We start from the raw sequence: 14133 nt of genomic DNA on the forward strand, positions 1-14133 counted from the left end.
TCATGCTTTTCTCGTTTGCATTTTCTTCTCCTAAAATAGAGAACAATATTATAACAAGCGCTAACTAGTAATCGAATATATTCATAAAAAAAACTAATAATCGAATAGTGAAAATACAAAATATCTAATTGCACGGGTTCTGTGGAAGAATATGAGATGAATCATGGTTAGATTTTTTTTCTTAGAAACTAGAATGTTCTACATATAATTTAATCACGATTCAACGTACCATCCCATAGATCAGTACCAACATCCTGGTGAACTTACTTAGCTATTAAACCTAGTTTATTGTTTTTCATTCTTTTTGTCAATACTGGTCAATAATCAAAGTTGACTATGGGCTTACATATTGCAATAATACAGTGGTAGATAAACTAGTGGTCATTAATTTTGAACCATATGAAATATTAAATTCATCTAATCGCATTATCGTCAAAGTTCTAAAGTTTCCCAGCAGCAGCCCTCTCCTCTCGTGTTTGACGCAATCTCTTTTTTTTTTCTTTTTCTTTTTCTTTTTTTCGGTTGACAAAAAAGAGAGAAAGATAATGTTTGACGAAAAAACCAAAATTTAAAGAGCATAGAAACAAAGCCATTTAATGTGTGGAAACCATATATCCGGGTTTTTTGGGGATGTACGTGTACCTGTACCTGCTCCAGCTCCAGAAATTAATGTACACCTAACCAATATCCTAATTTAACATTTAAAACGTGAGAAAATATATACATTATGCGTTTTTTTCTCATTTGGGTAATTAAATGAGGACAAAAGCCCCTTTTTACGTAGACGAACACATGTACATGTGGTGTATTAATGGATGGAAAGAGGCCAGCTAAAATTAATTTACGTATTCTTATTAAATTTTTTTTTTAACAAAATGATGGCAATCCAACCGGAATTATCATTTTTGGCTCAGCAATTATGTTGATTGTTTGGTTGTGTACGTCGTTGTTTACAGTAGGTATACTGTTTTGAATTATCCATATCGATGCGATACGTAGGGTATAGAGAAACTCTCAACACATAAGTCTCATTCATGCATGGCGCCAAGTTCGTGTTTAGTTTGGTGTTGAATTTCATTATTATTCTTTCTTTTATCTCTCGGAAAAAAGATATCTCACGCACGAGACACAAGAGAGAAGTGAACAATCTTGACATTAACACACATATGTAGACGTACACTACTTCCAATTACATATGTTTGAGAAATTTTAGAAAATGGACCGTTAAGAGTACTCGACTGAATCAACTCGACCGGTCGAGGTTGTTGTCCTTCTTCCTTGTGACTGATATATCACGAAAATTCTAAAAACACTTTAATTTTCCAGCTAGGAATAAGGGATTGGAGTGACTTTTCCTTTTACAATAATTAATTTTGGTGTACACCATAAATATACAATTAAACATGAAGTAGACGGTCCATTTGTAATTAAACTGAACAAAATGAATTCTATATCTCATGAGATTGCTTCTAGAAAGCGCGGGTCCCTCTAATTTCAGCATATCATGACAGAGTTTGATTAGGTATTCTCATTTAAATTTTTTGTTGTGGACCATGATATTCGAAAGTTCATTGAATTCCGTTAAATCCAACTCGAGCCGAGTCCTAGGTCCTGGGGGTAGGCATAGATACCGGGTATATCCGGAACCGGTCGGAACCTACCCGTTAGAGTAGGGTTCGGGTAATTCGTATTGAAAATATGGTAGGTTCCGAGTATTAAAATCATGAACCGGTGAAAACCGATTCCGGTTCCGGTTCCTACCTATAGGATACTCGGAACCGATTATTTATTAAAAAAAATATAGAAAAAAGAGTAAAGTTACTATCTTCTCTAATAAATCATAATAGAGGTACTTTGTTATGTGAGATCGTATTATAGATGTTTAATTTTATCATTGAATTGATGAGACATATTATTTTTTTGTTGTTGTAGATCAATCTAAATTTTGTTGATATATTTAGCGTAATTACTAATTATATATGTGACATTTCGATTTTATTTAGCGAAATAAAAAAATTTACAGATTCCAACAGGGTACTCGAAATCTGTGGTATAATACAGGTTCCAGATAGGTTCCGATTATAAGATTCAACAGGGTCCGGTTTCAAAATTTTGGAACATATCCCTTATAGGCTAGAGTCCGGATATCGTGAAAAGTATATGGTACTCAGAACCGATCACCCCTACTAAGTCCTAATCAATTTAACACAACGCGATGCACCACTTTATTAAACGATTGAAATAAAGTAGGACCGTGACTCGGGGGAAGATCGATCTTCAATTTTTCCTCAAAAAAATGAGATTTTTTTCTCCGCAATGCAGATTTTTCCTCTTGATGAAAATGAAGGGTTCTTTAATTATATCCAGACCACACCATACCAATCTCTCATTGATTAATGCTATGGGCTCATACAGTTACATCAAACGTATCTTCTCCTCATCTGCTCTGATACTGTGGTAGACAACACCAGACTCAAAAGGCAAACAATGTATATTACAAGTTAGAGTATGATATGCAGAGACGGATGCAGGATTCGGATCGGGAAGTGAGACCTTTGGAGAGCAATTGAGCAAATAAAAATATAAATTTCCCGAGTTAGGGCAACGAACATAAATAAGTTCGTCAGAATCGATGAACAATACATAAATTTTCTTAAACTATCAACTTTTTGAGATGCCCCGAATTATCCGTCCCCGATGATTAGGAGCAAAAGTTGAAGCTACGTTATATCTAAGCACCCAGTTGTGCAAATCCCCCCTTTGATTTCGTTGGGATAGAATTCAACTGTCACCTACCAGTCAAATCTTTCCATCCTTTGTACATTATATATGGCGGCTACCCGCTGGGATAGCTCTATTAAGCAATTTTTCCCCCAAAAGAAGGGATAGGGGAAGGGAGTACAGAAAAAAAAAAAAAAAAAAGAGGAGAGCGGCAACCCTCTACGACGTAATCTATTTATATGCACACAGACACATATATACGAAAGTTACAAGATTTGTCTTAAATTAGCTGTTTTCGCTTTCAACGTGTATCAATTCTTTTGCAGATCTATCGATAAATCAATGAGATGCATCTTAATCTTATAACAAGAGGGAAAGAAATATAAAATAAATTATTTTTTACATTTTAAAATTTATAATCTAGTATTTTATCTTTACGTCCCTTTTTACCAATTGATTAATACACACAAATAATTAATTAATTAAAAATAAGAAAAAACCTAGCTAAATTAATTAAATTACAGAAAAATGACCAAGTAGGGACACCAGGCACCTGCCCTTCTTAATCCCACAGGTCAGAGGGGTAGGTAACAGATTCAGAATTAATAGAGAATAATCGTCATACTAAAGACTCTTCTTCTACGTACACGAGTGCACCACATCACGTGTCCAATTTTTACGGACATATATAGAAATATATGTGCGTGTGTGATGAAGTCCATTTGAATGTGCAACTCTTGACTCTTGGGCAGCCTATAATATCTACACTTATATATAAACACACACTTTTTTTTTACATGTGGCTAGTCCGTAATATATGGTAAATGCCTATAGGTATAATCTCATTGCACTATCTTAAGACTAGCAGAATGGAGAGATATGTATGAAACGGCTTTACTCCGATCAACTATGTTATATATGTATGAACCAGTTCGAAACCTTTTGCAACTGTGATGATAATGGTTTGGTATGAATCATTAATAACCCACACGCGGATCATATTTCTCTTACATGCGGTCATGATTAAGAGGGGAGAAAAGAAAAAAGGATTTAGAAAAAGATGGTTATTGGTGATCATACAACCAACATATAAAGGATGAAATTTGACATTGTTGCGTTGATGAGTTGGGACGTGCAATCCCTAACATTGTGAATGACGATAACAATTTACCCAAAAAATAAATAATAATAAAAAACGACAACAGATAGATTGCCCCCACTCTTTCACTCAATTTCCACTATATATATTGGGAAGCTTTTTAGGTTCCTCTAATGGTCTTTTATAATAACAATTGGATCCGGGGACGGATTTAAGAGTTTGGTTAGAGTGGGCCGGCGAAATTCAAGAAAAGGTAAAGAAATAATAACATTGTAAAGCTGAGGGAGTGAAAAGAGATAATTTCATGAAAAAAAAAGTAACAAATTCGATATAATTAATGTATATGAATAAATTAATGACTTTTGTCCCCTCCAAGGGGCAAGCGTCCCCCACACTGATCCCCTCCTCCCCCCAACCCACTATATATATATATATATATATATATATGTATGTATGTATGTATTTTTCTTGTGATAAAACAAAGTTCTTGAGTCCTAAAAGCATTGAGAAGCTTTTTTTTTTGCTGAATAAGATACTCTATTAATTGCTGGTCGCGTTTATATTAATTCCTAAACTTACATCGGGATATCCCTCGAAAGTACAGAGTGAAAGTTTGATAATGAGTCATATTGACCCAAGTCATGGACTAAGGAGTTATCCGTCCTAGCAATAAATGAACATAACCAGTCCGAAAAGAGTTTTAAAGTTACAGAATGGGAGGATTGATTAAACTGGCCACCAATAATTCATTAGAAAAAAATGGAAGGATCTACTTAGAGATTATATACATATATAGACATACACACATAGTCGCAGATATGAATTCCTCTAAGTTCATAATTTCATGGACTTTTTTGGTGGTCCAATGATTTAGTAATCTTTTCATAACATGGTTCCAAATTTTATCTCCTCTGTCATGGACTCTTTATATATATATACATTTAAATATGTAGAGAAGGTTTATAGCTTATTACAAAAATATCGTAAGCTAAATAAATGGGAACAAAAATCACACTAATAAGAGTTGAATTCGAGATCTCATGATTTCGAGTCTTCGATTTGTATATGTGTGCCAATCCTCGAGTTTTAAAGTACTTGCAATGATTGACGATAACATTCTACCAGAACGTGGAGGTGCCAATTAATAAAACTCTAAAGCCAAAAGTTTAGGACTATTTAAATGATAAAATGAAGGAGAAGTTTTGAAGTTGGGTGCGGATGTCCTTAATTAAATCGGCAAAGTTAATTGCCTGCTAACTTAAAGGCCAAGATAACACTTACCTATTAATTAATGCAGACTCCATGGCCATCGTTACACGTCATTAATTATTTTTTGCAACAAAAATATGTGGCTAAGCTTCTTTTTTTTTATGCGAACCTTACTATTCGGAAGTCCAATTGGGTCCTTACTAATTCAGTCGTATTGAGTCGGCCTATTAAGAGATAAAACTCTCATAGCGTAGATTTTTTGCATTCACGAATACTCAAACCCGAGACTTTTTTTAAACGGAACAAGCGTTGAACCGCTTGAACCAAGTCACGTTGATAAAATATTTAACTAAGCTTCATCTTAAACATCAATTAGCATTAATGGTCCCGCTGGAGAAATAGATGACAGAGAACATTTGTTGGGCATAAACATATCCATATCGAGTGAAAACTTCATTTTCTAGGAAGCTATAGTGGTCAATTCGAACTGCATAATCCATAGTTAAGCAATTTATTCCGATGATAATCGTATGTCATGTGTGCGTTTATGTCTTGGCACTTATGTTGTTTTAACCATCTTCACCGGGAAAGACTCTATGGATCTCTAAAGTGGGCTTGGTTTTCGCCATAGAGATGCCACGTCAAATAGAGACTCGCCTAAGAAAATAAGAGACTGGAAAATTTAATAATTGGTCTCTCATCGGGTTTCTATTTTGATGCCACAGTTTTTAATTATTTAAATAAAAATTGTTTTAAAATGTGTGGCCCGCTGCCCACCGCGTGACTTGGAGAAACGGATCCCACAGCAAAAAAGAGCCAACGGATCTTTGCCTTCTTCATTTATATAAAAAAAAATCAAAAAATTGATGTTCAGCAATTGCAGAACTGCCACATGACAGCCCTGAATTGACCCCAAAGTGTCTCTCTGTACAAAGGCGTATCTCTTTGTAGAGAGACGGGGATCTACGCGCTCCTCTAATCTAAGACCACTCCACTGGAGAGAGACGTGTGACATGTCTCTTCGTACACCACGTGGCGTGGAGAGACATGCCTCTCTTGCCCGATGGAGATGGTCTTAGAATTGATAAGATATATCAATTGAGAAATTTGAAATTATATGCCATGGGATCATAATAGTGAAATTAATTGACATCTATGGACCATCATATATATTATCTTAAAAAAGAAAAAAAAAACACATATGTAAAGTAGAGTGAGAGAGAAAGAGGAGGTTAAGATATATAATACTCGAATAATATAATATATGTTTGTAAAATGATACAAGAATTAATGGGTCACAAGATGTTCATGAATTCAAAATCAAGAAAATTCTTAAAAAAAAAGAAATATATAAATTATAATTAAATTAATAGTATTACTTTTTGAATGTATTTGTGACCATTTCTTATCAGAAATCTGTTCTTATTTTATAAAAATAAATAAAATAAAATAGTTAATAATATCTATGAGGGTTGTGACCATTGTCCGGTCCGGTTCGCCTAAAAACCGAAATGGCAGCTTTGAACCGCCGGACCCATTGAACCGGCCGGTTTTAAGCAAAATTTCATTAAACCGGCCGGTTCTATGGGTTTTTATGGGTTTCCTATTTAATGTAAAAATTGGTTGGTTGTGTAAGAATTTGAACTCATGACCTCTTGCTTTTCATATTAGCATACTACCAACCAAGCCACCACCACTTTTTTGTTCTTTTAACTCTACTTTTAAGTACTTATTAAAATAAAATATTTATTTTGAAGTAAGAAATATTAAATATAGATACTTTCTTATACTATTGTTATATTTCTTTAAAATCGTCATACTTTTATCTTAATTATCATAATTTTTTTAATAATATGAATATTTATTTTATTTTAAATAAACGAGCGGTCCGACCCATCGAACCCCCGGTTGGACCCATAAACCCATGACTCCGTACCCCTTCAGGTTCATCATCCGGTCCGGTTCTGATAACACTGGTTGTGACCCAAAAAAAGTAAAAAAATTGCCATTCTAATTATTTCCATCATGAATTCTTTTAATTATATAAAAAATTACAAATTATGAGTTTCGTATCACATCTATCATGCCATCACTTTCCTGTCAATTTTAACAGATTTTTCTAATATGACACTAATATTGTAAACATAGTATATAGTGACGAAAATATAGAGGCAATGTTTTAAATCATATTTTTTTTCATACTGCGCGTAGCACTAGTGCAGAATCTAATATATGAATAATAAAAATTTGATAGGTACGATTAAAATAATAGAAATGATTTTTTAAATGAAATTAACGCAATTAAAAATAATTTATTTCAAAGAAATATTTACAGTTGATACATTTTTCTTAGTTAATTTCTCATTTCAATAGAATATCCTAGAGATTTAATAGAGAAGTGAATTCAAATTTTCAATAAAAGTTTATAAAACAATTAACAGAAAATATTATTTTCATGAATAGTCTTGCAATGACACCCATAATTTGAAATTCAGAAAAACCCAACCCACATCGATAATTTTTTTTCGAAATTTAAAGACCTTAAAGGTCAGTTTTAAGTTTTAAAGAAAGAAAATTGGAATGAAGTTGATTAGACCCGATTTTATGTATATATAAATTTGTTTAGTAATTCATATTATATATTGTAATTTATACTTAATAAAAAAAATAAGAAAACAAACAAAACACTTTAGATCCCACATAAAGCACAAGAGTAAATTTAATTGCAGTTGCAAACTGATAAGTTGTATTGATAATCGATACTAGATTTACATTGAAAGCAATTTATCTATGTCTTTTTACACACGTACAATTGAGGAGTAAGAACGAAAATGTGCCTAGAGCTCATGAAGAGAGGACATTGACAGCATGAGGACTCTAAGCTTGTGCAACATTGGTAGCAAGTGGTGGTGGCAAGTACTATAGTGGTAATTGATAGAATAGTAGCTGACGTCTATGGATAGAAGGAAAAAAAGAGAATAATAATAAGGAGAGAAAAAGAAACCTGAGATAAGAGAAAATAAAATAAAATAATTAATGATATGATATTTCTTTTCTTTGAAACTCTTTTTCTCTTTCTTTCTATTTTATTCTCCGAAATGCATACTTTAGTATCCATAGGATCCCATAAAATTTTGATTGGGACTTTGGAACAAATTACTGACGACATAATGTCTTAAATAATTTTACAAATTGATATAAAGGTTGAAAATTTGTCTTTTTTTTTTTTGAATTTCTTCAATATTTTCAAAAGGAATTAATCATAGGATATATTTCAACAACTCATCAGAAATATCCATTTATAAAATAATTTTTAAAAATTCTTAATCTAAATTTTGAAAATCCATCGATGCAAATGTAAATAAGAAAGAGGAGAGAGGAACCGTAGGCGTTGAATTGAGAAGTTATTTCATAATTGATACGTTAGTCAGAGTGAATAATTATGAGAAAAAACATGCCGAGTAACTTTTACAGTGAAAAAGTATGAAATGATACCTTGAAATCGAAAGGTCATGAGAAAAAAAATAATTATAAGTTGGTTGTTGAAACTTAAAAAAAATAAAAGGATTCTGGCAAAAGAAAGAAAATGCAGGAAATTTTTTTCCAATGATTAGTAAAGTCAAATAACAAGAATAATTAAAAGGAAAAGTAATTAAAATTTGAAAGAGAAAATAGAAAAATTATAATTGTAAATAGGGAAGGGGAGAGAGGAACCACAAGCGTTAAATAGAGAAGTTATTTTCATGTTTGATACATTCGTCGGAGTGAATAATTATAAAAAAAGAACGTATTAGGTAATTTTTATAGTAAAGAAATATGAAAATGTGCCTTGAAATTGAAAGGACATGAGAATGAATACGTATAAGTTAGTTTTTCTATTAAAACGAATGAAACGATGTCATGTTATTGAAAAGATGCGATGTTTACTAGTATCCGTACTATTTGAGTAAGGATTAAAATAGTAATATTAATAATTTACCAAGAGCAAAAAGGAAAAAAAAGAAGTTGGAGAAACATGGTTCTTCAATTGTATTTTCGGATACCATGGTTCTCACCGGTCAAAATACATATTTTTATTAATATTCTTATATTTAGGCATACTTGCTTGGACAACTGATATGCTTATAAACAGATTACGACTAGCCGCCTTCTAGTTATCTGGACATCTTATAAATTTACATGTCAATGCTTTATCTTCAACGAGGATTAACTACATTTTCTATTCTACATGTTAACTTCCCTTCTTTTATTTTTTCTCTTAATCTTAAGTTTGTCCAACTAATCGCCACAAACTGTCCTGTGAACTAATCCCACGGGACCAGCGATCACGTTCTTGTTCGAATGCTTTATTTTGCAGGTATGTTGCACCTTTGCGTCAATATATTATTAAAATTGTAGCTAGAAACGATAGCAGGCATATCATCAATATATATAGAGTGAATTCATCGATGAATAGAGTCTTCCACATTGTATGCCGAAATATGGAAGGAGATCTAACTTAATTATTTCTTCTAGTTATTATTAATTAATTCAATGATTTGGTTGATTAGGTACGCACTTTATGAGAGTAGCGACAAGAATTTTATTAGTGCATGTTGATATTGGGAAATTGAAAGCAGTGGCTCTTATGATACTCAAATGAATAAATTAGTCATATCTTGTCTGTTCCTTTTTTCTAAAATAAGAAAATAGCAAGTGCTGAAACCAACGCTTAGAATGAAATTCCCACTAGACAAAGCTACGTTTGACCCGAGATCCAGGAAATGCCCATAATTCTACCCTTCTCGTGTCCATTGAATAGTATTTACTAGTCTTAAACCACGTATTCAGAGCTCCTACTAGCCCATAATTTCACAATCTTCGGTCAATGTCAGATGCATGATGCGGTCGAGAAAAATCGAGCCCGAGAGTCCTGATTTCCAGGTCAATGCTTTTCGACGGTTCAAACAATACGACTTGAATATAATTGATCTTAATACCTTACGATCACGATCTTATGTATGTGTTTAGGATACCAACTCTGTAATGAATGGTTGTTCGAGGATCTTTTTGGAGGTAATAGCTTATCTGTTCGACTACATAGTTAATATGCAACGGGCTTAAGAAGATCTACATAAGATCCATAAGGTCTTCCAATCAATTAAAAGGGGCAACAAAGGGTAAGGCCCATAAGGAAAATGGACCCAAGCTCTAGTATTTCACTCTTCAGCTCTAATCCTTCCCCAGCTCTTCATGTATTGTGAAACCTTGGTCCTCCGACCGACTTTATCTCATGCCGAGTCAATTCGCACAACCACAGTGACGTCTTGCTTGAGAAGATTTATTTGCAAAATGGCAGAAAAGTGTTGAGGAATATTATCCATCTCGTAGCTTTGATGAAGATAAGATCTCTACGAAGATATTGAAATGTTCCAAGATCACTCTGTCAGTGCATTGTTGAAATGGAACAAGGTCAGAATCACGGAAGGCGGACGATCCTGTTCACAGCAGTATCTAGAGCATCTACATTCCTCCTCAAGATTTTTCTGAGCAAGAATTAAGGAAAGAAACTTAACGACAGTAATATGTTGGAAAACTGGTTGGCAGGAAATATAATCGGGTGTATGTGGTATATACATGAGCAAAGCAATTCAGATGAAAATGAAATTCTGAAGAACACAGCAAAGAACAGAAGTTTAGGCGCTCAATCTATTATTCATAAGCACACTAAAGGTAACCATGAAAAGGATACAGCTCTGTGCCCAGGTTTTCAATGCCCTTCATTTCCTCATTTAATCTGCCACAGATAAAGTTTAGAAGAATCATTAACATAAACATTAGATGTATGAACGATTCGAGCATTTAGGACACCCTTCGCTGAAACGAGAATCCTCAGGATTCCACGTTCCTGCCCGTAGTCCGCAAAATGAGCTTAATGCTGCAGTTGAAATTAAAAAGAAAAACCATTACCTTAGACATGAATTTATATAACGATTGCCCTTTGTTGCCGAGTCAAGAACTACAAGAAAAGACCATAGAAATAGATCAATCACATAAGATACAGGAAAGCCTGCAACCGATATGCTGCAGTTGATGCAGAAATTTATCCAGATCAGAATATGTTCGGAAATAACCTGCTCGACTTCCATAATGATTTAAACAGCAGGAACACGTTCTTATTGAACTAGTTAGAGTTGAATAGAACAGCAGGTGCAGGAAACACCAAAAGTCTAGTGGCATAGGATGACATAAAAAAGGAAGAAAATTGGATAACACTCAAATCGTAATGTTGTGGATAAGGGAAAAAAGAGATTCAAGTATCTCTGAGTTAGGCTTAAGTGCTGCAGGCTATGATGAACACCTCGAGGCAGGGTTCTGCTAAAGAGGAAGATATAGCATGTGCCTTTCATCCTAAAAGATTTCTGAACTGAAAATAGTAAGCATCCTCGACAGAGTCAAATTTGGTAACCTCAGTTCAGAATTTCCTCCAGCAAGAGTTCCTGGGTACAAGAAACATTTGATATGGTTCTTTGGTTCATAAATGTACCCGATTCTTGGAGGTGACCAGCAGCATCACTGAAACACTGCATGTGATCGACCGAGCAACTCGTTACCTACAAAGCATAACCACACTATTCTTTCAGAACTGAGATTACAAATCAAATCTACATCTAATCAACGAAAAACACATTGATATCAAAGTTCACGATTTTATTTCCAAAATAAGAAGCTGCTTCCGCGAAGATCATTGGGGTATCCCACAAACATATAAATTTGAATAAAATCGAGGATAGCACCACCTTTAACCCTTAATATGATAAGTAATTGATGCAACACCCTTCAATTAGCATAAACATAATAGCATTCTTCCATTGCTAACCATATGTTCCACTTAATCATAGATTCAACATGTCTCTGCAATGAAGCGTCCATGAATTTGCAGACATTTGGCACATTCGGCATAAGCGAAGGCAAACATGAAACTTGCAGAGTGAAAAGTGAGAATTCAGCACACAGGAGGACAAATATGCAACAACTCAATCGCGGGAGACACAACTGACCTCGGAGAGAGCGAGGCGGAGAGAGGCGAATAGAGAGGTGAAGCTCTCGGCGATGGCGAGGGAGTCCCTCTCGACCACCTCCAGGGCTTTGAAGATCGCCGCCTGGTCCACCGGTGGCCTGCGATCCCCGCCGCCTTCCACCGGTGACGTGGACGGAGGATCTTCCTCCGGCTGCGAGTTGCGGGGCTCTGTGTTCGGTGACCGGTCTCTGTGCTCTCCGTCAGCTTCCATCGTCGCAGTGCCTTCCGCCGTCACCAAAACGAGCAGAGGAGATAATGTGGTCGTCGTTTCCTATATCACGATATAAAATTAATATATGCCTGAAAATCAAACAAGCAGGTCTGGGTGGTGTAGTTGGTTATCACGCTAGTCTCACACACTAGAGGTCCCCGGTTCGAACCCGGGCTCAGACATTCACTTCTCCCTTTTCCCTTTTTTATTTTTTTTTTGCTTTTTTCACTGTTCTTATAAGACATAATTTACTGAAATTTCTAACGGGATTGAATTTTCTGAATCCAGAATAAGGTTTTGAGAACTGAGCTTAAAATTTTCGATCCTTCTTAGTTCTGATTTAAATTTTCCCGATTTAGATTAGGGTTTGAGAGATGACATTGGAAGTACTTCGGAAACTCATAGCTTGCTTGCAGCTCAATCCCCACAGTTTTATGCATGTGCATGCAGACCACAACCTTATGCAAGCCAGAGTTTAACCTCAGAGTGAACTTTTTCGACAGTCCAATTGAGTTTAAAGCACTAATATTTCCCACCCCCGGGTATTCCATTCAGTTGCAGTCTTGCAGAGCTCTCCTCCGACACATTTAGAGAGAAAGCACACACAAAGAAGAGGTCCTCACGACTCTCTTCAGCGCCATGAAACATATAAGGTATCAAGCCCAGTTTGCGATCGAGCCATTGATTTGGTTAAACATGGCCAGCATAATCCCGGTTGTTAAACAAAACACAAAGGATTGCCTCCAGAATGCAGGGAGGGATGAAACCCGACAAGGCTGCACCTCAGCTAATTCCAGGTTGGCTCCAGAAAATAGATTTCATCATCATTCATTGGAAGGATTTATAAAAGAATAAATTCCATGTCTTTGAGCAAAAGCAGTTGATATGACTATCACTTTCTATAGATGGAAGCAAGTAACAGCAAAAGAAGTAAACTGAAATGCACGATCGGGATGCGAAGAAAGACATATGGTCAAAATGACATGATATTTTTTTCCCCTTAACCAGCAGCCCCCGTCTTGAATCTTCAATCTGATGCAATATTCTTAAGGTAGCCTAGAACATGTAGCTACTGTGTGACTCCAGAAAGAAAGTAAAAACTGCTCTACTTCTGCTCCTTTACTTTGCATGATCTAGATGTAAAGTTGAAGCTTTTAATTCTGCTTTACTATATTGAATTATCTTTCCTCAAACAAGGAAAAGAGCAATTTAGATTGCGGAAGTACTATCGAGCCTTCAAAGGGTCAAAATTTCTGCATAGCAGAAGGATGACATCATCGAGGAATGAGCTATGACTGGGTAACTTGAATAAATATGAACAGATGAATAAATAAACATTCATCATTCAAGCTTATCGACCAAATTCAATCATCAGCAAGCCGAGACTCTCCTGCTCTGTAATTCTACAGACGTAATCGGAAGTGATGCACTCGGCTGGGAAGCTGAACCAAACAGCAACAAGAAGCAAGTACTCGCTAAATATTACTCCGAAGCTCGTCAATCCCACTATCTATCATTAGAAGCCGAGTGTAGTTGTATAAATGAAACAAATTCTACTCATGACTGATCTAAATTTCTTCGGGAAAAGAACCAACATCGCCAATCAGTAAAAGTACGAAGGATTAATATAAAAGGATAACGGAGACCATTCGAAATGCAAAAGAATTTATAATTGCCCTCATAAACTACAACTTAGCAAGCAGAGATTACAATTAGCTCATGATGGGTTCAGAAATTAGCAGCAATGTAGCTCTATCTAGCGAGTAGCAAGACATACTACTGGGACTGTAGACCTCGCGTATTAAGTCAGCCTATCAGCTAAAATTGTCCTCA

At 35.1% G+C, this 14133-nt stretch overlaps 1 protein-coding gene and 1 non-coding gene across 2 annotated transcripts; one reads left to right on the plus strand and one right to left on the minus strand.

The window, feature by feature from the left end:
* Positions 1–10050: 10050 nt before the first annotated feature.
* LOC116202337 lies at positions 10051–12348 on the minus strand. Its single transcript, XM_031533861.1, has 5 exons — positions 12070–12348; positions 11556–11622; positions 10979–11027; positions 10761–10805; positions 10051–10554 (listed from the first exon to the last, which is right to left on the minus strand). The coding sequence occupies exons 1-5, from the start codon at positions 12298–12300 to the stop codon at positions 10488–10490; spliced, it is 459 nt and encodes a 152-aa protein (XP_031389721.1). The 5' UTR covers positions 12301–12348; the 3' UTR covers positions 10051–10487.
* A 60-nt stretch (positions 12349–12408) lies between these two features.
* TRNAV-CAC lies at positions 12409–12482 on the plus strand. Its single transcript has one exon. It is a non-coding gene; the product is annotated as a tRNA-Val (tRNA).
* The last annotated feature ends 1651 nt before the right edge of the window (positions 12483–14133 follow it).

This window comes from Punica granatum, chromosome 4 (genome assembly GCF_007655135.1).
Source record: "Punica granatum isolate Tunisia-2019 chromosome 4, ASM765513v2, whole genome shotgun sequence".
NCBI classification, from domain to species: Eukaryota; Viridiplantae; Streptophyta; class Magnoliopsida; order Myrtales; family Lythraceae; genus Punica; species Punica granatum.

Coding starts and splice junctions, on each gene's coding strand:
- LOC116202337 (XM_031533861.1), bottom strand. CDS start 12,300: ATGGAAGCTGACGGAGAGCACAGAGACCGGTCACCGAACACAGAGCCC. Junction 11,623..12,069: donor TCCGCCTCGCTCTCTCCGAG/GTCAGTTGTGTC, acceptor TATGCTTTGTAG/GTAACGAGTTGCTCGGTCGA. Junction 11,028..11,555: donor TGGTCACCTCCAAGAATCGG/GTACATTTATGA, acceptor CTTTTCTTGTAG/TTCTTGACTCGGCAACAAAG.